At 37.0% G+C, this 23,815-nt stretch overlaps 1 protein-coding gene across 1 annotated transcript; it reads left to right on the forward strand.

The window, feature by feature from the left end:
* Window positions 1-1,169: 1,169 nt before the first annotated feature.
* Window positions 1,170-23,637, forward strand: LOC132268720 (choline-phosphate cytidylyltransferase 2-like). The gene is made up of 8 exons (XM_059769518.1): window positions 1,170-1,382; window positions 1,670-1,783; window positions 14,694-14,789; window positions 15,576-15,618; window positions 15,933-16,088; window positions 16,225-16,305; window positions 22,703-22,813; window positions 23,033-23,637. Exons 1-8 carry the CDS (start codon window positions 1,255-1,257, stop codon window positions 23,192-23,194), a joined length of 891 nt encoding a protein of 296 aa, XP_059625501.1. The 5' UTR covers window positions 1,170-1,254; the 3' UTR covers window positions 23,195-23,637.
* Window positions 23,638-23,815: the final 178 nt, after the last annotated feature.

Consider the following 23,815-nt stretch of genomic DNA (forward strand, 5'->3'; position numbering starts at 1 on the left):
AACCCTCATTTATATCAACGTTGCAAAAAGAACCCCTCGATCGACCACATTTTCCGACGAGGGTCAAAATTACCAAAATACCTCCACTTATTAATTTATATAAAAAATATAAAATATCATAATGTACAATACCCCTAATACCCTTCAGGAGCCATCATGCAACTAACCAATAGTTCAGGGAGTTTTTGCAATTTTGCCTAATAATAATAAACAATATCAATAATAATAATATTATTAATATTAATATTAATATTAAAAACATAATAATAGTAATAATAATAATAAAATAACAAAAATAAATTGCTTAGTTGCAAGATGTGAATCACTTTTAAACCCTATGAATTAACAATAAGAATAATAATAATAATAATAATAACAATAAGAATAATAATAACTAATAATAACAATAATAATGGTACTAGTAATAATAATAAAATTTTAAAATAACAACAAAAATAAATTGCTTGATGGATCCATATACCTATAAAAAAAAAAATTGCAAGCTCGTAAATTGTCAATAAATAAATAGTAGTAGCAGTTAAATAATAATAATAATAATTATTATTATTTAAAATAATAACAAAAAAATTGGTTGATTAGTTGCTTGATGGGTCTATATACTTACAAATAGTTTATGGAAGCTCATAAATTATCAAAAATATATATATATATATTAAAAAAAAAGTTTAAAAATAATTACAAGAGGACACTTGTCTTCTATCATTACAAGACATTTAAAATATAAATTCATAGGACAAAAGTGCATTTTTAATTATTTTTTCCCTCCTAAGTTGATCCATATATGTGTATATATATATCAATAACAATCTCATTATGAATTATGATTATTTTCTTTCTATTTTTTTTTTAATGGATTCTTTTATTTTTCTTTTTAATTGTCTTTTAACTATATACCGTTGTTTGTATATATAGATAATCAATCTATATATTTACTTGAAAAGAAAAGCTGTTGTTTATATATATATAGATACTCAATTAATCAATTTACACACACGTAGGTGTATAGTGTGAGGAAAACAAAAGAATGTAAGGAGAAAGAAAAAATTAAAAGGGTATTTTTATCCTATAAATTTACATTTGATACGACTGTGCAAGTATCGCACGTGCGACTGCATATCAGTCCTCTAATATGTACTACTGTTCAACAAAATGGAGGAGTACGCAAACCTATGCCCATTCTGATCCATTGAGTCGTGGAGGATTAGTGTGTGTTGTGTGTGTGAGACAGAGAGTATGGAGATTGAAGAAGAAGAAGTAAAGAAGGAGCATAGGAATGGTGGTAGGGTTCGTGTTTATGCGGACGGTATTTACGACCTATTCCATTTGGGCCATGCCCGTTCCCTCGAGCAAGCCAAGAAATTGTATGTACTAGTAATTTAACTTCCATCAGTTTCAACTTTTTCTTTCAATTCTTTCCCTCTGATTCATAATACTCTCTTCCAATTATGTCTTTTTCTATCCCGACATGATGATCACTTGCTCTCTAATTATCTACAGTATGTTCTTACGTGTTTTTTGAGGTTATAATTAAATTAATTGAGACAAATAAATTTATACGAACTACTACATAATTAAATTAATCGAGGAGGAGGTTATGACTATTGTATTGTTTTGTATTTATGCCCAAACTGACTGTGTCTGTGTGTAGGTTTCCCAACACTTATTTGCTTGTCGGATGCTGCAATGATGAGGTTACCCACAAGTACAAGGGCAAAACTGTTATGACTGACAAGGAGCGCTATGAATCTCTCCGTCACTGCAGGTTACTTCCTTTCTTTCATCTCATGTTTTTCTAACATGTATTAATCATGTTGTTTTTGTTAGAGAAAATATATATATACATGTCAAGCCTGTTCGTTATCCACAATTCCGGAAAGTGTTTTTCTTCGTCAGGACTAATATATTACTTTACTAAAGCCTATATTGAATAAGTAATTTGGTGAGAACCACCCAGGTGAAATTGATGGGCTGACTGTTGGAAAAAGAATATGATAAATTACAACAATCATTTGCACTTACATATATAGCGGAAATATAATTTTCAAGAAAACTCGGACCATAGCTTGGAGGCGCGTAAATGATTCTTGAATATAGTTGAAGCCTCTTACAAGGTGCAAGGGATCATGACAACTCTATTTCTCGGATTCAACCAAGCTTGGACTCGATCCAACCACAGTGTATTTGCATGATACACTATTGGGTGCAACACTTAACCTCTTTTCAAAATGCCAAGTATGAAAATTAGAAGAGAAAACTTTATCACAACTACCAAAATGTATCTCATAAATTTGATGAAAGAACTTTGAATAGGTTTATCCTAAAATTAGGTGAATCTAATAGATTCATTTAGAATACTAAAAATCAAGTGTAGAAACATCTCACTTGTTGATGAATGAACCACCCAAAAACATGTATATACTTATGAACACATTTACACTTAATTGTTTAAAGGGGGGAATGAATCAAAATAATTTGACTCTAATTATATATGTAGTACATATTTATTTTTTAGAAATATAATAAAAATATTTTGAAACATTTTTCAATAATCCCCCACTTGTTTCAAAATATAGTATGAAAATTGTTTTACAGTATTGTATGAGTTGTCACGTTGTAGAGTATTGTATGTGTTGTTACATGTGTACAGTTAGTATTGTATGAGTTGTCATCTACCCCTCATTACCATATATAAAATTACCATGTATAGGGTTTACTTGTTCTCCACTCATCTACTACCGTAAGTTCTCCTATATAAACAACACTGTATTATTGTATTATTCACTCAATAAAATATACATTTTCATATATTCTCTTTCTCTCTCTCTCTTTCAACATGGTATCAGAGCGGAAATCGATCCCTCTTTAATTTTTTTTTTTTTAGTCTTATTCAGACTCCGATCTTGATTTTATCTCGGCTTTCTCTCAGCAATCGCTTCTCGGCGATCTCTCCTTGGTGATTCCAGTTCTCGTCTCGGAAATCTTTCTCGGATTCCTCGTTGGCTTTCTCTTAGCAATATCTTCTCGGCGATCACTCCTCGGTGATCTCAGTTCTCATCTCGACAATCTCTCTTGGATCCTTCCTCGACTTTCCTCGATAATTTCTCTCGGGTTCATCTCGATTAGATCTCGGTTCTCTTATCTCGGTTCCTTCTCGCTACTATATCTCATTTGTTCAGCAGCTCTTGTGATGGATACTAAGGAATCTCATCTACTTGGGTCAATCACCAGCACCAACCTGAAAGGCTCAAACTACCTTCAATGGTCTCGAGCCGTAGAGGTGTTCTTACGGGCTCGAGGAAAACTGTCATATCTTAAATCAACCAAACCCACCAGTGATGAAAAGATTATTGAGGCTTGGGAGAAAGAAGATGCTCAGATTATGACTTGGTTATGGAACAGCTTGGAGCCTGAGATATTCAACAACGTGTCATTCCTAGAATCTGCCAAAGATATCTGGGAAAATCTCAGGGACATGTATTCTTCAGAGAACAATATTTCTCGTATTTATCAGTTGTAACAGGATATTTTTAAGCAGGGAGATCGTTCTGTTGAAAATTATTACTTAGAATTGAAGGGCATGTGGGACGAATTGAATGTCTACCAATCATTGACTACAGACATAGAACAACAAGAACGACACAGAGAGGAGTTTCTGGTGGCAAAATTTTAATCTGGACTTAAACCTGAACTAGCTCCGATAAGTTCGTAGATTTTGTCTGGCAAGGAGATACCCACAGCAAGTGAGACTTTTGCTTGAGTTCGAAGAGCATCTATTCATGCACCTGTGATTGAGAAGGATAACCACTCTACTCTTGTTGTTCCTACTGAGTGACATGATACTTTCCGTGGAGGACGAGGGGGAAGAGGTCCTTCCAACCTAGGCCGTGTTACTCGTGGCGGCAGAGGGGGTCGTGGCAGCAAAAAGTGTACTTATTGTGGCCGAAACAATCACTATGTTGACTTCTTGGGCTCTTCATGGCAAGCCAGCTTGGGCTAATCAAGCTTTGGTTTCGGAGGAAACTACTCCCACTCCTGTAAATGAACAAGTCGTTCTCTCCAAAGCCGAATATGATTCTCTGGTAAAGCGTGAGCGTGCAAATCAGCCCACCTCCACCGCTACTATCGTTACTTCAGGTAATACATGTCTCCATGCTTCCTTTTCTACACCTTGGATCGTTGATTCAGGGGCATCCGATCACATGACAGGTAACGCATCTCTTCTTTCTGATATTTCCCATGTTTTCTCACCATCGGTTGTTACTATAGCGAATGGTGCCAAATCGCATGTTCATGGAATTGGTACCTTCCGCACTTCGGGTCTCACTTTTTCATCAGTTTTATATATCCCTCAATTTTCATTCAATTTATTGTTAGTTCGCAAAATCATATCAGATTTAAATTGCTCAGTTACTTTTTCTCCTTCCTGTCGTGTCTTTCATAATCTCAAGACGAAGAAGACGATTGGTGGGGCGTTTGAGAAGGATGGTCTTTACTACTTCCAGCCAACTACTACTCCGACAGCTCTACATTCCACCTCCTCTTCAGCTTACCAATGGCATTGCTGCCTTGGACATCCCTCTTTAAATAGTCTTCGAGTCTTGGTCCCTTTTTTAGTTGATTTTGCTAAGTTTAATTGTACTACTTGCGAACTTAGTAAACATCGTCGGGTTACTTTTAAGTCTCATTTTGATAATAAAAGTTTAAAACCTTTTGAGTTAGTACATTCGGATGTTTGGGGACCAGCTCGTACTACTAGTTTATTTGGTGCTTGTTATTTTGTGTCATTTATTGATGATTATTCACGTTTAACTTGGGTTTATATTCTTAAAGATAGATCTCAAGTATTCTCTGTTTTTCAATCCTTTTATGTTGAAATTCAAAATCAGTTTGATGCAAAATTACTTGTTCTTAGAACTGACAATGCCCTTGAATATACACTTCATGCTTTTCAAAAGTTTCTTGAGTCGAGGGGCATTATCCATCAAACATCTTGTGTTGATACCCCTTAACAAAATAGAGTTTTTGAACGGAAGAATGGCCCACTCCTACCTATCGCTTGTGCCTTAATAATTCAAATGCCTGTTCCAAAACATTTTTGGGCAGATGCAGTTCTGGTTGCTGTTTATCCTTTAAACCGCAAGCCTTCTAGGGTCCTTCAAGGAAAATCACCCTTCCAAATGATGTTTCCTGACAAAAACCCTTTTTCCATTCCTCAAAAGCTGTTTGGGTGTGTTTGTTTTGTTCACAATCTAAGGCCGGGACAAACAAACTTGATCCTCGTGCTCACAAATGTGTTTTCTTAGGCCATTCTCGCACTCAAAAGGGATATAAATGTTACAGTCCAACTCTTCGTAAACAATTTGTGTGTGCAAATGTAACTTTCTTTGAGGATGTTCCTTATTATTCCCAGGAAGGCAGTCGTTTGGAGGACTCTATTCTTCAAGAGTCTGTTCTTCCAACTCCAGTTTTTGATTATGACATCCCACCAGCTCTTTGTGTCTATGCTCGTCGCCGGAAAAGAGTAGTTAATCATGTTCCAACGACTGAAGTAGTAAACCCAGCCTTGCCACTTTTGCCAATCGCTTCAACGCCTGGAGATTTTTCCATCTCTTCAGACTCTGATCTTGATCAACCTATTGCTGTTCGGAAAGGTAAACGGTCTTGTACCAATCACCCTATCTCCAATTTTGTATCTTATAATAAATTGTCCTCCTCCTTTCAAGCTTTTTCTTTGTCATTATCCTCTATTACTCTTCCCAAGTCCTACAGGGAGGCACTTTCTCATCCAGGGTGGAGGAAAGCTATGGAAGAAGAAATAAACGCTTTAAAATTGAATCATACTTGGGACCTTGTTCCTAAGCCTGCAGATACTCAGGTTGTTGGGTGTCGTTGGGTTTTTACTGTTAAACAGAAGCGTGATGGTACTGTTGACCGTCTCAAAGCTCGACTTGTTGCTAAAGGCTACACTCAGACTTTTTTTTTTTTGATAAGTTAAAGGCTACACTTAGACTTATGGCATTGATTATACTGAGACGTTCTCTCCTGTGGCCAAACTAAATTATGTTCATGTTATAATCTCTCTTACAGCTAATCTAGACTGGCACTTCATCAACTTGATGTTAAAAATGCCTTTCTGCACGGTGACCTTACTGAGACAGTCTATATGACTCAACCACCTGGGTTTAAGTCTAAGGGGGAGTGTGTGTGCCATCTCTAGAAGTCTATCTATGGTCTCAAACAGTCTCCTCGTGCATGGTTTGATAAGTTCAGTAAAGCAGTGGTAGATTATGGTATGACCAGAAGCCAAGCTGATCACTCTCTCTTTTTTAAGAAAATGAAACGTGGTATTGTGATTCTTGTAGTGTATGTAAATGATATCGTTATCACCGGCAGTGACAAAGATGGGATACAAGTTCTAATCCATCACTTGAGTTTTAGCTTCCTTACTAAGGATTTGGGCCTACTTCGGTATTTTCTAGGAATTGAGGTGGCTCGGTCGAAGCAAGGCGTTAGTCTTTCTCAGCGGAAGTATACTCTTGATCTCTTACAAGATACTGGATATTTTTGTTCGAAACTTGTGCTACACCCATGGAGACTAATGTAAAACTTAAGGTGGATGATTGTGACCCACTTGATGATCCAAAGATGTATCGGAGACTTGTAGGTAAACTTATTTACCTCACAGTCACTCGTCCAAACATCTTCTATGCAGTCAGTGTTGTGAGCCAGTTCATGACCAGTCCTCAGGTACCTCACATGGAGGTAGTTGTACACCTCTTGAAGTATCTCAAGGGTGCTCCGAGATGTGGTCTGCTTTATCGATCTTCTGGACATCTTCGAATTGAGGGATACACAGATGCAGATTGGGCCGGTTCTTCTTCTGATCGACGGTCCACCACGGGTTACTACACTTTCATAGGAGGAAATCTAATAACTTGGAGGAGTAAGAAACAGTCAGTTGTGGCTCGTTCCAGTGCTGAAGCAGAGTATCGTGCCATGGCACAGACTGCCTTTGAACTTACTTGGTTGAAAACTCTTTTCCAGGAACTTGGGATTTCAATCCAATACCCAATTCCTCTCCATTGTGTCAATCAGGCAGCTATTCATATTGCTAGCAATCCAGTCTACCATGAGAGGACTAAACACATTGAAGTAGATTGCCATTTTATTCGATCTAAAGTTGACTCGAATGAGATTGTTACACCTTTTGTTCCTTCTGGTAGGCAGCTGGCAGACATCTTCACTAAGGCGCTTCCCAAGAACCCAATTGATTCCATATGTGGCAAGCTAGGAGTTATTGACATTTACTCTCCAGCTTGAGGGGGAGTGTTGTACAGTATTGTATGAGTTGTCACATGTGTACAGTATTGTATGAGTTGTCACACATGTGTAGTTAGTATCGTATGAGTTGTCACACGTGTACAGTTAATATCGTTTGAGTTGTCACCTACCCCTCATTACCATATATAGAATTACCATGTATAGAGTTTACTTGTTCTCCACTCATCTACTCCCGTAGCTTCTCCTATATAAACTGCACTGTATTATTGTATTAGTCACTCAATAAGATATACGTTTTCATATATTCTCCCTCTCTCTCTCTTTCAACAAAAATAAATCTCAATAATTTGTAAATAAAATCTCATAAATGGGCATTCATGAAAGTCATGTGCATAGATAAAGGTGTCTTGGGGACTTGAACCTTTACTTAGTGCAAACAAATCAAAGTTTACCCGAGAACGTCAATGGACGGAATCTTGAACTAATGAACCCATATGGACATATCCAACTTGTCACACACACATTTCTTTCAGAGATTGTTGTGCATCTAGCTCGGCACTTTTAAGGTTTGTGCTTCATCCCGTTTTCTCATTGAGAGCTCTAGAGACAGCCTGAAGTCCCATAGAAGGTGACCAACCTTCACTCTCAATTAGGTGAATCTATCAGGAGTGTCTTGTAGTCACCCTGACAATAAATGTCCATAGATCCATTAAGAGGTAAAATCTCATCTTCCAAATTACTACAAGACTTTTTGCACTACTTACACCATAGGAAAGGGACTCTCAAATTTCATAATGTAGTGCACCACCAACAACTGCCATCTTGGTTCATTTTTCCCATTGAACCTGAGAAACTCATCAGGTTGGGTATCCCCAAGTATAGCTTATTTTTAGGCTTAGTCCCATTCCCCTCGATGTGTTTAAGATCACCAATCATCCAAGAAGTTCTTGGGCTATGGGTCTACCAAGTCTAGAAAATATTGTATGGCCTCAATACCATAAGTAATTAAACCCCACAAATGATGATCATATGGATGAATTTCTTTGAATTCATCATCCTCACTGCATGATATAGCCACATATCACAATAAAGTGCATGCTAATATTCCTAGCTCATCAAAATGAGTTGCTCGTCCCTATCTCTTTGTAAGAGAATGTAATAACTTCAGTTATTCTCTCATTATCTCAAGAAAGCTAAGAATCCAGTCATTCTCTCATTAATTCGAGAGAGCTACAAATTCAATCATCCTCTCATTATCTCGAGAGGGCTAAACTAGGCCATCATTTCCTTCCACTTTTTTATTTTTTTATTTTATTTTTATTTTTATTTTTTTTGGTGATAAGTCATCATTTCCTTCCACTTGTAAGTACAAAGTATGTACCATCCTCTCATTGACTCAAGAGGGATATTCTCATATTAGTTTAAAACGCGTTCCATCCTCTCAATGACTCGGACTCAAATTCTGTAGAGAAATAAGAAAACCATGTCTACCTATTAGACTTCCAGGAGATAGCACCACTCCTAGGCAAACTCCAAGCAGAAAATCACTTTTGACTAATCTGAATCCAAATCGAATTTGCATCTTGTATGAGAGAAGTTATCGTCTCCATGTTCAACCCCCCACTACTTTGAGCATTTTTTGACAAATTCAACATTTGCAACCATATCGACAAAGTCGATGGCATACACCATATATCTTTTTCTTTTTGTTGAGAAAATTTCATGTGTTGAGATGAGTCCAGGCAATACCATGCCGATATAAGAGAAAGACTATATCTTCAAATTGTTGGAAAAAAAAAAGAATATGATAAATTATAACAATTACTTACACTTATTTATATGGTGGAAATACAAATTTCTAGAAAACCTGGACCATAGCTTGGAGGCGCGTAAACGCTTCTTGAATATAGTCGAAGCCTCCCACAAGGTGCAAGGTATCATGACAACTCTATCTCCGGGATTCAACCAAGTCAGGACTCAATCCAACCACAGTATATTTGTGCACGATACACTATTGGGTGAAACACTTAATCTCTTTTCAGAATGCCCAAATATGAAAATTAGAAGGGAAAACTTCTAAACTTGAGTTAAGAAAATTTGAGTATAAGTTGGGATTGAACTTTCTCTATGTTTCATTCATACTTTTTCCATACTTGAAAAATGGAAATGTAGTCTTATGTAGACCTCTCAAGTATATCCCCATAAATGTGTTCAAATATCAAGATACATGAATTAAGAAGATTCATGTTCCAACACAATGAACTTAGATAAATACATTCATGTATCACAACTACCAAAATGTATCTCATAAATTTGATGAATAAACTTAGAATAGGTTCATCCTAAAATTAGTTGAATCTAATAAATTCATTAAGAATACTAAAAATCAACTGTAGAAACATCTCACTTGTTGATTAATGAACCACCCAAAAGAATGTATATACTTATGAACACATATAAACTTATTTGTTCAAAGGGGGAATCAATCAAAATAACTTGACTCTAATTATATACATATTTATTTTTCAGAAATATAATAAAATATTTTGAAACATTTTCCAACACTAACATGGATTGTCAAAATTCATAATTTAAAATGTCAAGTAATGATCCATGTCATCCTCTATAGACTTTATGATGGGGAACGGGGTGTGATTCGCACACATGAGTTGCACGTGTTCCAACGTTACTTTTGGAGATGAGTGAAAGAGAAATAAAATTAAGGATTTTAGTAATTTAGGGTTTTATTTATGCTTATTGTTATATTTGATCATGTTTGAATTTTAGGGTTATTTTGGTATTTTTATGTTTTAGCGTTTGCTTAATAATTTGCCTATTTAAAGGCTCCTTTGTAATTTGAGAACTCAGTTTTTGGAATATTGAATATTATCGTTGAGTTTGTGAACTCTCTCTTTGTATCTATTCTCTCTCGTGTTCTTGCTGTTCTTAATTCCTCAGTCTCTCTAGCCTACCTCCTTCAGTCTGATTTCTCATCTCATTCGTCTATTTTCTCACCTCCTTCATCAGTCTCATCTCTTCTTCTCATTCTCATCCCCTTCTTTTTTTCTGGTTACTATTTACACACTACTTATCCAGCGTCAATTCGTATCAGAGCAAAACGATCAAGTTTATTTAGAGTGAAAAATCACAAATCATCATTGCCGGAGTTCTCTCTTGTCGCCAATATCCCTTGCCGTCAGCCCCCCTTCATCTGTTTTGCATCATCGTTGGCTTTCTCATCAACGTCTGGCACATCTTGACATCAGTCCGTCGTCGAACAGTCTTCACCAGAGTTTGCCGTTGATTTCATCGCCTCATCATCACCGAGATTTTCTGATCATCGCTGCCATCTTTCCCATCGCAACTTCAGCCGAGAATTCAGTGTTTGATTTTGGTAAGTCAAATTTGGTTATTGTCAGTATCGCCACTTCAGCACAGAATTGAAGGATTGATTTTGGAAAATCAACTTTGGATTATTGCAATCTTAGAGATCGTTATTGTCACCAAAATTTCAGCGCCACTGATTTTGGAAAGTCAACTTTGGATTATTGCAATATTGTCACCAAAATTTCAGCGCGACTGAATTTGGAAAGTTAACTTTGGATTATACCTTCTGGTTTGGAAAGATCAGATTTGAAAATCAGAATTGGTTTGGAAAGGATAAATTTGGTTTCTCTTGTATACCAGATTCTACCTGCCCCAAATCAATTAAAAAAGAGTAGTGATACTCACACCGAACACTTGCAATGAATTGCTTAACCAAATAATTTTTAATTGGCTATTTATACTAAATACAACTAAGTGGAGGGTTCCACTTCCTTATTTGTTGCATAATTGACCAATTAAAAGAGTAGGTCTAGCAATTCACTGCTACTATTCGGTGCAAGAATCAATTTCCTTAAAACAATTTGACCCGGTCCAGGAAGCAAGTTCAGAACAAGGCCAGCCCAGTACAACAGTGATCCAGAAACAGAAAAAGAAAAGAAATGAAACAGCTGCCAAGAGAATTGTATCAGATTGGTTTGGCCAAGCCCAGAAACAGTTCAGCAATCTTCAACCGGAAACCAGTGCAGCAGAACCAAAGAAAAAAAAAAAAAAAAAAAAAAATGTTCAGAAAATTATTTTAAAGTGGGATTGATCAACTTCAGCTGTTGGAGAAACTTTTTGGAGCTTTCTTTGTTCGGATAGCTGCATTGGACTTCGGTAGAGGTAAGCCTACTTCACTTGAAAATTGAATTATCTGTTTGAAGTCCATAAATTTGCAAGAAGGTCCAGACTTTAACTGAAAATCATTATTTCTTGACCTATTAAACTTCAGTACCTCACTGCCATTTGTTGTTCGTCACCACTACCACTAAATTCTGCACATTATTTCACTTACCAAAAAATATATATATATATTCTGCCCATTTTTGCCAAGCTCTCCTGCATTTCAATTTTTACTATGAGCATTATGGTATTTTATAATTTTGGATTACTTGATTCAATTTGAGTATTATATCGGCATTCTTTTATTATCCATTGTCATTATTCAGAATGAGAAAAACCAGTTTCAAAGAGAGTCGAGTCCAAAATTATGCTAGGAGACCTCAAGCTGTTCAACCACATCGAGTCTTAGAATGCAAGTATCCTCAACCTAAGCACTTAAATGTCATGAATAAAATTGGACCAATCCATAACCACACAGGAAATTGGAAAGAAGATCAGTCCATCAATAATGTCTTGACAAGTGTTCCATCCATTCTTTTGGAAAATGATGATTGGAGAAGAACCAACCTATTTCACACATATCTCCAATGCGGAGATAAAGTCTGCAAAATCATCATTGACAAGGAAAGTCCAGTAAATGTGGTATCAAAATCAGGTATTAATAGAATGAAACTCAAACCCGAGCCTCATCCACAACCATATAGAGTGGCCTGGGTAGGAGAAACTTCCTTCTTGGTCTCTGAGAGGTATTTAGTTCCAATTCAAATGGGTGTCTATTTTGGCATGATTTGGTGTGAGTGATGTATTACCTATGAAGGTAGCCAATGTACTTCTTGGTCGCCCATGGATACGTGATTTAAATGTGAATAGCTGTTGTAAAGAGAACACGTATACCTTCAAGTATAATGGCAAAAATATCAAGTTAAATCCCGCAAAGCCATTAGAAAGTGACTCTAAGGCACAATATAAGCCCTCTCCTCAGCCTTTTGTTGATGAACTCATGTTAGCAAGAGAAATGGCAAAAGAAGTTTTACAAATTCCATCTGAAAATGTGTTTAAATGAATCTAATGTCCCACGTCATCCCATTCTAGATAATCATGTAGAGGATGTTAGAATTCATGGCTCATACAATTCCATTGTTTCAGGTATGGACGTTAAGTATGTAGGCTATTTTTGGAAAACACTTTGGGCATCTTTGGGCGCTAGTTTGAAACTTTCCTTTGCATTTTGTCCTGACAGAAAATTTGAGGTTGTTAATCATGGTATAGGAAAGTTGGTTAGTTTTCTTGTAAGAGTGCCCTTAAACACTTCGGACTTTTTGTTCTCTGTTGTGGAGTTTGCATATAATAGCTTGGTCAATTGGTCTGCTAGAAGTTGTTCTTTTGAGATTATACCTCTGATTTTCCTTCGCCAGCCCATTGACTTTACTTTGCTGCCTCCACATTCTTGTTCATTCAAAATATGTGATTCCTTTGTCGAGTATGTCCGTGATCTTCATGCCGATAGAAGACGACAAATTATTTTGAGTCATAAAAATTATAAATTTATTGCATATGCTCATCATAGGAATCTTAAATTCTTGGAAGGAGATTATCTTATAATTTGTTTTCCACAACTACCTTATCCTTACAACTCCCTCAATTCATTGGAAGCCCAAGGCATTCAACATTTCCACATCACTAATAAGTTTGGACCTAATGCATATTTATTTGACTTGTCAACAGATACTAGTATTGGTCCAATTTTTCATGTGGAGTATTTGATGCCTAATCGTGGTGCCTTTAAGCCTCTTGTGTTGTTAGCTTGTGTTTCTACAGGTGGAATTACATTTTCTTTAGCAGCAACACTTGTCCTCCCATCATGTGAGCTATGGCCTTGGAATTGGATTAAGGGCAGGGACAGAGCCAATGAAGGCCTAGGGGGGGCACGTGCCCCCCCTGAGTTGGTCAACAACCTATAATATATGTGGTAATTTTTTAAAAAAATTCCGTATATATGAAAAAATTTATACAGTGCCCCCCCTCAAATTTTTAGTTCCTAAAATTATATTTTTATTTTTTCTTTATTTTCTCTTTTATTCTTCGCATTCCTTAAATTTCCTTAGTAGAAAAAGTCAAATTTTTCTTCCTCAATTGAAACTTTTCAACTATTTCTTTTTAAAGTTCTCTCATTTTTCTTTCCTTTTATATTTTAATAATTTTTTTCTTCTTTGTCTTTTGAATTTTATAGTTGTTATTCAAAAAAATAATAATAATACGGAGTATATATATATATATATATATATATATATATATATATATATACTCCGTATTATTATTATTTTTTTGACAGCGTGTCCCCCCCTCACTTGAAATCCTGGCTCCGTCACTGATTAAGGGTATTATTGATGGTCAGAGTGAGTCACAATGGATGTATTTTCCAGTTTCAGACGTCTCATGGATTACAGTTGAGTTTTGCCATGTTGATACGAGCTATTTCAAGCAGCAATTTCCGCTTAACTTTTTGGAGAAGAGTTCTTCTCAGCCGTGGAGAATTGATGGGGAATGGGGTGTGATTCGCACACATGTTCCAACGTTACTTTTGGAGAAGAGGGAAAGAGAAATAAAATTAAGGATTTTAGTTATTTAGGGTTTTATTTAGGCTTATTGTTATATTTGATCATGTTTGAATTTTAGGGTTATTTTGGTATTTTTATGTTTTAGGGTTTGCTTAATAATTTACCTATTTAAAGGCTCCTTTGCAATTTGAGAACTCAGTTTTTGGAATATTGAATATTATCGTTGAGTTTGCAAACTCTCTCTCTCTTGTATCTATTATCCCTTGTGTTCTTGCTGTTCTTAATCCCTCAGTCTCTCTAGCCTACCTCCTTCAGTCTGATTTCTCATCTCATTCGTCTATTTTCTCACCTCCTTCGTCAGTCTCATCTCATCTTCTCATTCTCATTCCCTTCTTTCTTTTTGGTTACTATTTACACACTACTTGTCCTGCATCACTTTAGCTTCAAGATTAATTTAGTTTGTGTCATTGCTTTTTTCCTCCCTCACTTACTAGTTTACATCTAAGTTGGTGTGTTTGTCATACAACTTCTAAATGTCACATATATTTGCCCATATGCATAATAATTTACTTTATTTTCAGCTTTAGAATGCATTCAACTTTGCCTTCTTCTCCTCTGCTGCAGGTGGGTTGATGAAGTTATTCCTGATGCACCATGGGTGATCACACCAGAGTTCCTGGACAAACATGAGATTCACTATGTGGCACACGACTCTCTTCCGTAAGGTTAACCAGCCCTAATTGTTTCATTTCCCCCCTAAGGACCTGCTGGTTTTGATGAGAAATGAATTTTATGGAGTAATTTTGAAAGAAGCCATTTCTTTTAGGGTTATATTTATTTTCTTAAGGGAACACGTTATTGTGGTTAACAATTTTAACAAAATATCTGTTATACCCGAATTTTATCTCTTTTTTTATAAAAAATAGAAAGATTGTCTATGATGATTTTTTTCAACACTACAAAAGGAATCTGTGTCTTCTAAACATTTGCAAATGTTGGAATGTATCTTATGCATGAAATTCTTTCTTGGGAAAAGAAGAGCTTTTCAATGTGGGCAGATAGGTATGGTGAATTTTCGCTTTATGTTTTTTTCTTTTGTTACTTTCATAGCAGAAACTGTTACTTATAAAAATAATATTTATAATAATAGCTGAAATTGCTCATTGTGTATATACCAAAACAACTAGAGAATTAAACAGTTTGTAGATTTTATTTTATTTTTCCATTTTAGTATTTATAATTATCTCGTAACTTTGAGTCACGACATTTGTTCTATTCTAGAATTTCCCTTTTACTTGTATTTAGTTCTTTATTGTATATAATGGTCATGGAAGTAGTTGATGATGCCATTTCTATTTCACATATTGTACACGTTGAATCCTTTTCCTGTGTGGTTCCCGAACACCCAATGTTATTTCTTATGGCGCATGCAATTTTATATTGTCCTGGTTATTTTAAGTTACGTTGCGAATGTGTTAATGGCTTCGTGTTTGCTCTAAATTTTAGTTATGCTGATGCAAGTGGGGCTGGAAAAGATGTTTATGAGTTTGTAAGTTCACACTGTCATTCATTTATATGATTATCTGCTTTTACTAACATTGGCCCTTTCTTTGTTCCTGGGTCGCTATGCAAATTGGGTTTTCTCTATAGTGATTTTAAGTTATGTTTCAGTACAATCTCCTGCCATTTGGAATCCAACCCCCACCTCCCTCTTTATTTCAGTTTCTTTCGGCCGTCCATCTGTTTTTCTCCTTTTCGCTAAAGTATTTTTATGGGCTTGCTGTATTTTACATCCTGTTATTCCACCATGATGGATCTGTGGTTGGATTTAGATACAGGTATGACATAAAATTCTTGTATTAGGTTAAATCTGTTGGAAAATTTAAGGAGACCAAGCGTACAGATGGGATATCCACATCAGATGTAATAATGCGGATTGTCAAAGACTACAACCAGTATGTGATGCGCAACTTGGACCGAGGATACTCAAGAAATGAGCTTGGTGTTAGCTATGTGAAGGTACTTATTTTTCAAGTGACCATTGCTTATTTCTTCCAATTTTTTCAAGATTTTATTTTCTATGTGTTGATCTTCAGTCAACTTATTACCATTTTCCACTAAGTGAGCTGATTTCATCCCTGTTTCTTTCAATCAGGAAAAGAGGCTGAGAGTGAACATGGGATTGAAAAAGTTGCGTGAAAAAGTGAAGAAACAACAAGAGAAAGTTGGTGAGAAGGTATTTAGGTTTTTAAGTTAAATACATTTTTATGATGTGTAATTAATTATTGGTTATGGCATGGGAATTCTAAATCATAAGCTAGATTTGTTAAGGCTTCATGGAAAATAGTGGCAAATGTTGGATTCTAACTTATTTATTGTCAGTGTTTAGACTAACTTAACATCTCAGTCATGGTTAAACACCCTGGAACTGTCTCCTCTTCTTATAGGAGCCTTAGCTTGTCACACAATCAATGTGTGAAACCATTTGTAGTTGGTGTTTTTGTCCACAAACTCCATGGTACATAATGCCTAAGCTGTAGTTTAAAACCTTCAACCTATTTGTTTCCTTGTTTTGAATATGATGTTTGAAATGAAAACACTTGTTTATTATTATTTTTTTTTTCCTAGTTGGTACTCACACACACATGCTTCCACTGAGGCTTGAACCCTTGACCTCTCTTTGAGAAGTAGGGGCTTGGTAATGTTAGGCCACTGGCCTGTTGGTAATGAAAACAAAAGTAACTTGGTAAAATTGGCGTACTCAATTTGAGAGCCTGACTATCATTATATACAAGCGAAAAATTACAAATATGGAAAAGAGAATAAAATCAAATCAAAATAAAGAGAATAAAATCAAATAAAATCAAATCAGAATAAAAATAAAATCCCTAAAAATTAGCCCATATTGAAGACCCAATAAATCTGCCATAATCGTTGAGTCAACTTATAGATAAGATTTCCAACACTCCCCCTCAAGCTGGAGCAAATATGTTGACTAAGCCCAGCTTGACGATGGAAGACTGGAGAAGAGAAGGCCCAACAGACTTTGTGAACACATCTGCAGTCTGTTCTAAAAAAGGAACAAAAATAGGATTAATGATACCCGATCGAACCTTCTCTCGACTAAAGTGAATGTCTACCTCAATATGTTTCGACCTTTCATGTAAAACAGAATCAGAAGCAAGCATAATGGCTGATTTATTGTCATAAAACAGCTTTGAAGAACCTTTCTGTACAAGACCCAACTCTCCCAAAATTGATTGAAGCCAAAGGAGCTCACAAGTACCTTGAGCCATAGCTCGGTATTCAGCTTTAGCAGAGGATCTAGAAACAACAGCCTGCTTCTTACTCTTCCATGATATGAGATGATTACCATAGAAAGTACAGAAGCCAGAGGTAGAACGTCTATCTGTCTTACATCCAGCATAGTCTGCATCAGTAAAGCATGAGAGTCCAGACTGATTTCCTGAGGCATAGAACAGACCAAGACCAAGGCACGACTTAAGGTACCTCAAAATATGGTAAACTGCATCCATATGAGCTGAGCGAGGGGCATGCATGAATTGACTAATCACACTGACAGCAAATGTCAAATCGGGCCTTGTGTTAGTCAAGTAGATAAGACGACCTACTAAACGTTGATACACGGATGGATCTGGAAGTAATTCCCCTGACTCAACAGAGAGTTTAAGATTGGGGTCCATAGGAGTGGAAGCGAGTCGACATCCAAGCATACCAGTATCTTGAAAAAGATCCAAAACATATTTTCTTGGAGATAAAGAAATTCCACGACGGGATCTAGCAACCTCAATTCCAAGAAAATATCGAAGAAGACCTAAGTCCTTCACATCAAAGGACTTTTGAAGATGAAGTTTCGCCTGAGCAATCCCTGAAGCATCATCACCTGTGATAATGATATCATCCACATATACCAATAACATAATGCAATGACCATCAGAGTGACGTCGAATAAAACAAGTATGGTCTGAGTGGCAGCGCACAAAGCCCATGGATAAAACAACATTGCTGAAACGACTAAACCAAGCTCTAGGAGATTGCTACAGACCATAAAGAGACTTCCGTAGCCTACAGACTTTCCCAGCATACTCCCCCTCAGCCCGAAATCCAGGGGGTGGATCCATATATATAGTCTCAAGTAAGTCTCCATTACGAAATGCATTCTTGACATCTAACTGATGCAGAGGCCAAGAATGGGCAGCAGACAAGGAGACAAGCAGTCGCACAGACGTCAACTTAGCCACAGGAGCAAAAGTAGCACTAAAGTCTTTACCCGGAATCTGAGTAAAGCCTTTTGCCACCAACCGAGCCTTATACCGATCAATAGAACCATCGGCTAAGTACTTCATATTAAAGACCGACTTGTAGCCAACCGTTTTCTCCCCAGAAGGTAAAGCAACAAGTTCCCATGTATTATTATGGTGTAAAGTATCCAATTCTGTTGTCATGGCAAACACCCAATTGGGATCCTGGAGGGCTTCTGACACAGATTGAGGAATAGAAACGGTCCCAATCTTGCTCAGGAAGGATTTATATGCACCTGAAAGACCATCATAGGAGACATACTGGGAAATAAGGTGGTTAGTGCTACTAGAAAAACCATACCAATTAGGAGGATGACGATCACGGGTAGGATAACGGGAGGTACGCTCAAGAATTGTAGGATCAATAAGAGAAGGAGAGTTACCTGGCCCTGGTTCTGAAGATGATTCTGGCAGGGGAGGTTGAGTGCGATGGCGACGAGAGTAGACCTGCAAAGGTGGAGGGGAACCCTGCATGGATGGAGAAGGAGATTCTAGGACAGTGTGATTTTCAAAGAGAGGAACAAGACGGGCAATAGGAGAAATCTCCTTCTCCAGATCACAAGAGAGAGAATCCTGTACCACAGAATTAGTACTATAAAAAGGAACAGTTTCATGAAATGTCACATCAAGAGAATGATACATATGTTTGGTCACAGGATCATAACAACGATAGCCCTTTGACATAGCAGAATACCCCAAGAAAATACACCTAATAGATTTATCATCAAGTTTATGACGAGAAGGACTACGGTTATGAACAAAACAAGTACAGCCAAAAATACGAGGCAGAAGGTGAAACAATGTATAATCAGGCTGGAGAATCTGAAGTGGTGCCTTACCACCCAAAACTCGACTGGGAGTACGATTAATCAGAAAAGCAGTTGTAAGAACAGCCATGTGCCAATAGAATTTAGGCACATGCATACCACTCAGAAGACATCGGACCACAGACATAAGATGACGGTTTTTGCGTTCAGCCACGCCATTTTGCTCAGGAGTATAGGGGCAAGTGAGTTGATGTAAAATCCCCTTTTTATTAAGTTCAGACCGGAACTCATTCGAAACATATTCTCGTCCATTATCAGAACGAATATTACGGACAACAGTGTTATACTGGGTTTTGATCATTTGAAGAAACTGGGTAAATAAAAGAAACACATCAGATTTCTTTTTCAATAAATAAACCCAAGTACAACGAGAATAATCATCAATAAATGTCACATAATATCGATGTCCAGAGAAAGCAGTAACTGGGGAAGGGCCCCAGACATCAGAATGAATAAGATCAAACATACTAGGAGCACGACTCATATGAGAAATATAGCTAGTTCTAGTATGTTTAGAAAGCTCACAAACTTCACATTGAAACTTATGGTCCTTACATGCTTTATTTAACGAAGGAAACAATATACATAGATATTAAAAGTTTACATGCCCCAAACGTGCATGCCACAGACTAAAAGTGCGAAAAGAAACATCATAAACACTAGAAGTAGGTAGGACAGAAGCTTGAAGACTCGTTCCTGGTGGTTCCCCAAAGTAGTAAAGCACATCACGCTCATGTCAAAAATCCTCTTCGAACAAAGGTCCTGCAACAAACAGTGATCTGGTAAGAATATAATTCCACATTGGAGGTTTTTTGCAAACCGGCTAACAGATAAAAGGTTAAAGGCAAATTTAGGTACATGAAGGACAGATGAAAGAGTAATATCAGGAGACAGACAAACATCACCCTTGCTGTGAATGTAAGATGTAGAGCCATCCGCAAGATACACAGATTGGGTGACAGGTATGACATTAGAAGAAAAAACTGATAACTCACCAGTCATGTGATCATTGGCCCCAGAATCTAGAACCCAAGTGGGCTGCTTGGCCTTAACATGAAATGCAGTAGGAGTACCTGTAGCAATAGTTGCAGTGGGAGCAGTTGAAGGAGCACTAACTCTAGAAGCAAGGGAGCCAAGCTGGTCTTGGATATGCCCAATCTGAGACTGAAGCTGGCTCAGTCCAGGAAATACAGTAGATCCACCAGTAGTAACAGGAGTTTCTGCAACAGCCACAGTACGAGAAGAACCAGTTCCAGATAAACGGTTCCTAGAAAATTTTTGCTTCAGTTCAGGATGAAGTTTGAAGCAACGAGCCTTAACATGTCCAACCCCTCCACAATGGTGACAAATAATCTGACCTCTAGAAGCTCGTGATCCAAAGTTGGCTGCAAAAGCCATACTATCCCCAGCAGGCTCAGACACTGGTACAGGAACAATTGAGGGCTGAATTAAACGGTGCCTGCGTGCTTCACCATAAACAGTAGCAAAGGCTTCCAACAGGGATGGCATTGGTGATGCATTCAAGATCTGAGACTTTAGTGGTTCAAATTCTGGGCGTAATCCCATCAAAAACTGATAGGTATGCTGACGATCAAGACGTTTGACAAGAAGAGAGGCTGCCTTAGAAGGAAATTCACTGAGAGGCTCATATTGAGCTAGTTCCTCCCAACGAGATCTCAAATATCCAAAATAATCAGTTACAGACAAATTCAGGCCTTCCTGCAAGGCCTTAGCAATATCTTGATATAATTCAAAAATACGAGCATCATTCCTAGAATGAGCATACATTTGATTCAAAGCAGTCCACAAGTCATTAACAGAGTCATAAAACATGAATATATTATAAATGCGTTCCTCCATAGAATTAAACATCCATCCTAAAATGGTGCAATTGTCCATATCCCACTGAGCATATTTAGGATCTTTAATATCTGGCCTATTTTCAGTACCCAAAATCCACCTTGATTTGCCTTTTCCACCAACATAGAGGCGGAGGGAACGAGCCCAGGATGCAAAATTACGGCCATTCAACAGCACACTAGTAACTCGTTGAGCCGGTGTGTGTTGCGCCGAAAAGAGAGTTTCTTTATTATTACTTGATTCAGCCATAATATTAAATAGATCAATTCAACAGATTACCAATAATTTCAAATAAAGGAGGAATAAACCTGATTTTGATCAAACCAAGAAGCTAGAGACACAACGGTCTGATCCGAAAATGCTGCCGAATATCCCGGCAGCCCCAAAAAATTACAAACACGTCTTTTGACCCTTAGTGCATGAAAAAGACTAAGGGAATACCCCTACAGGGGTCGAACCTAGAGGAGATTGACTCCCCCTAGGACTGTCGCAACAGCGACCTGAAAAAGAGAGAAGGTCTGTGAAAAAAAATAAATAAAATAAAAATATAGGGAAAGGGCTGTAACGAGATAGAGAGAGATATTAAAAGAGGCGGTGAAAGAGAGAGAGATGGGGGAGGCGTAGGTTTGAGGCTCTGATACCAAAAAGTAACTTGGTAAAATTGGCGTACTCAATTTGAGAGCCTGACTATCATTATATACAAGCGGAAAATTACAAATATGGAAAAGAGAATAAAATCAAATCAAAATAAAGAGAATAAAATCAAATCAAATCAAATCAGAATTAAAATAAAATCCCTAAAAATTAGCCTATATTGAAGACCCAATAAATCTGCCATAATCGTTGAGTCAACTTATAGATAAGATTTCCAACAAAAACACTTGTTTATGTACTTACCAGTGTTTTAGTTTACTTCACTTCATGAAAATGACTCACGATAACTCAATCTCAGTCACTTCGGGTCAGCTAGATGGATCCCCCATCTAAGTCGACTTTAAAGTGGCATTATTGATTCAATTCAAGACTGTCATGTTTCCAACCCTCCCCCTCCCCTTTTCCTCTCTCCCTCCCTCCCTTGTGGTTTCATTTCACATTCCTTTTTTTAGTATTCATCTTGTTCTTCTTTACAGGACTTTCTACTTGACCAATTAAAAAATTTCCCAACAATAAAACCTTTTGGGATTTCATGTGTAATGCTGTTACCATCACAAGTATGGCAGAAATTTAATTAATTTTTGGCAGGAGTTACAAGCTTTTCTTGGGATCGTCTCATGCTAGTTTTTTTATGCTTATATGACTGGATACCATTACTTGGTGCAATGGTAAACGTCTGTCCACCAAGCATGCATGAGAATTCGGATTTAAGTCTAAGAGTAGTTACTTTGTGTATTTAACACCAAAAGGTTAAATCATCTGAGAGCACCTCATATCAACGGGATCAACATCGTTTAATGGTGTCTGGATGAATAAGGTTTCAACTTATGATATTACTCAGACGAAATGAATGTTGTGTTTTATCAACCTGCTGATGCAATTCCATCATTCCTTACCTATTAGAAGATAATCAAGCTGTTAGCTACACTACTGATGCTAGTGAGTGTGTTTCTTGGCTGTGATACTGCAGATACAAACAGTAGCAAAAACGGCTGGTATGCATCATAACATATGGGTGGAGAATGCCGATCGTTTAGTTGCAGGTTTTCTTGAGATGTTTGAAGAAGGTTGCCACAAAATGGTGAGAGCTCTGTCTCTCTTTCTCTCACACGCACAAACACACGCACACATAGCACATGCGGGCACACGTGCTTACTCACCCACATCTACAAGCACACAGACCTACTTGCAGACAAAGTAGAGGTTTCAGTTGAATGGTGAGCTTTCATGCACGCACATACTAGCTGGTAGAAGAAGATGCCGTTGTCATTTGTGTTCATAAATTTTATACTTCTATCAGGGAACTGCCATTAGAGATCGAATTCAAGAACAATTAATTCAAAAGGCAAATATAAGAGGACTCATATATGATGAGGAAGATGATGATGAGTATTATTATGACGACAGCAGTGAAGAAGAATTCTATGACAATGAAGATGAAGAAAAAGCTGTTTCACTGTAATCATCTTTCATGGTAATGTTATCTGAGTACCCTCCCGTTGAATATTCCTCGCAGTTGTGGGGCATGAATTTAGTCTGCAATGCCTAGCATGAGACATCATCTCTAATGGTTAATATATATATATATATATATGTGTGTGTGTGTGTTTGTATATATTTGTTCTGGCTTAAGAAAGCAAGTTGTCTATGGAACTAGCAACTGCAGGTATTTGTTGAAGAAACAACTTTATGTCAATTTATGCAGATACAGGTGAGTGCTGGGATTGAAATATAAGGTTGAAGCCTTACTTGGAGATAGATGTGCTATGTATGTTATATTGCAGTTTTCAGCTCATGCCTTCATTGTTTAACTTGATTTGTTTTTTTTTTTTTTTTGACAAGTTTAACTTGATTTGTGAACTCTTTCAATATGACATTTCCTTATTATGTAGAGAAGTTTAATCTCGTATGCGTTATGGCATGAAACTTCGTATGAACATATCGAGTTTGCTCGTCCATGTTATGTCATGTTTGTCAGTGGGAATTTAAGATGTCCCATATATACTTAGAATGCCGGTAGATTCACCCAGAAACGTTACTGGATTATTGTTACAAGGGGTACGTTGGATCCGGATTGGGAAGT

The sequence above is a fragment of the Cornus florida genome, unplaced genomic scaffold (genome assembly GCF_030987335.1).
Source record: "Cornus florida cultivar Cherokee Brave unplaced genomic scaffold, ASM3098733v1 CherokeeBrave_3.0.0_Hap2_Chr01, whole genome shotgun sequence".
NCBI lineage: Eukaryota > Viridiplantae > Streptophyta > Magnoliopsida > Cornales > Cornaceae > Cornus > Cornus florida.

What these genes read in the sequence shown, in the direction of transcription:
- LOC132268720 (XM_059769518.1), top strand. Translation starts at nt 1,255, where the DNA reads ATGGAGATTGAAGAAGAAGAAGTAAAGAAGGAGCATAGGAATGGTGGT. An exon ending in GAAAAGATGTTTATGAGTTT is followed by an intron (nt 15,619 to 15,932) that starts GTAAGTTCACAC and finishes TTCTTGTATTAG; the next exon opens with GTTAAATCTGTTGGAAAATT. An exon ending in AAGAGAAAGTTGGTGAGAAG is followed by an intron (nt 16,306 to 22,702) that starts GTATTTAGGTTT and finishes GTGATACTGCAG; the next exon opens with ATACAAACAGTAGCAAAAAC.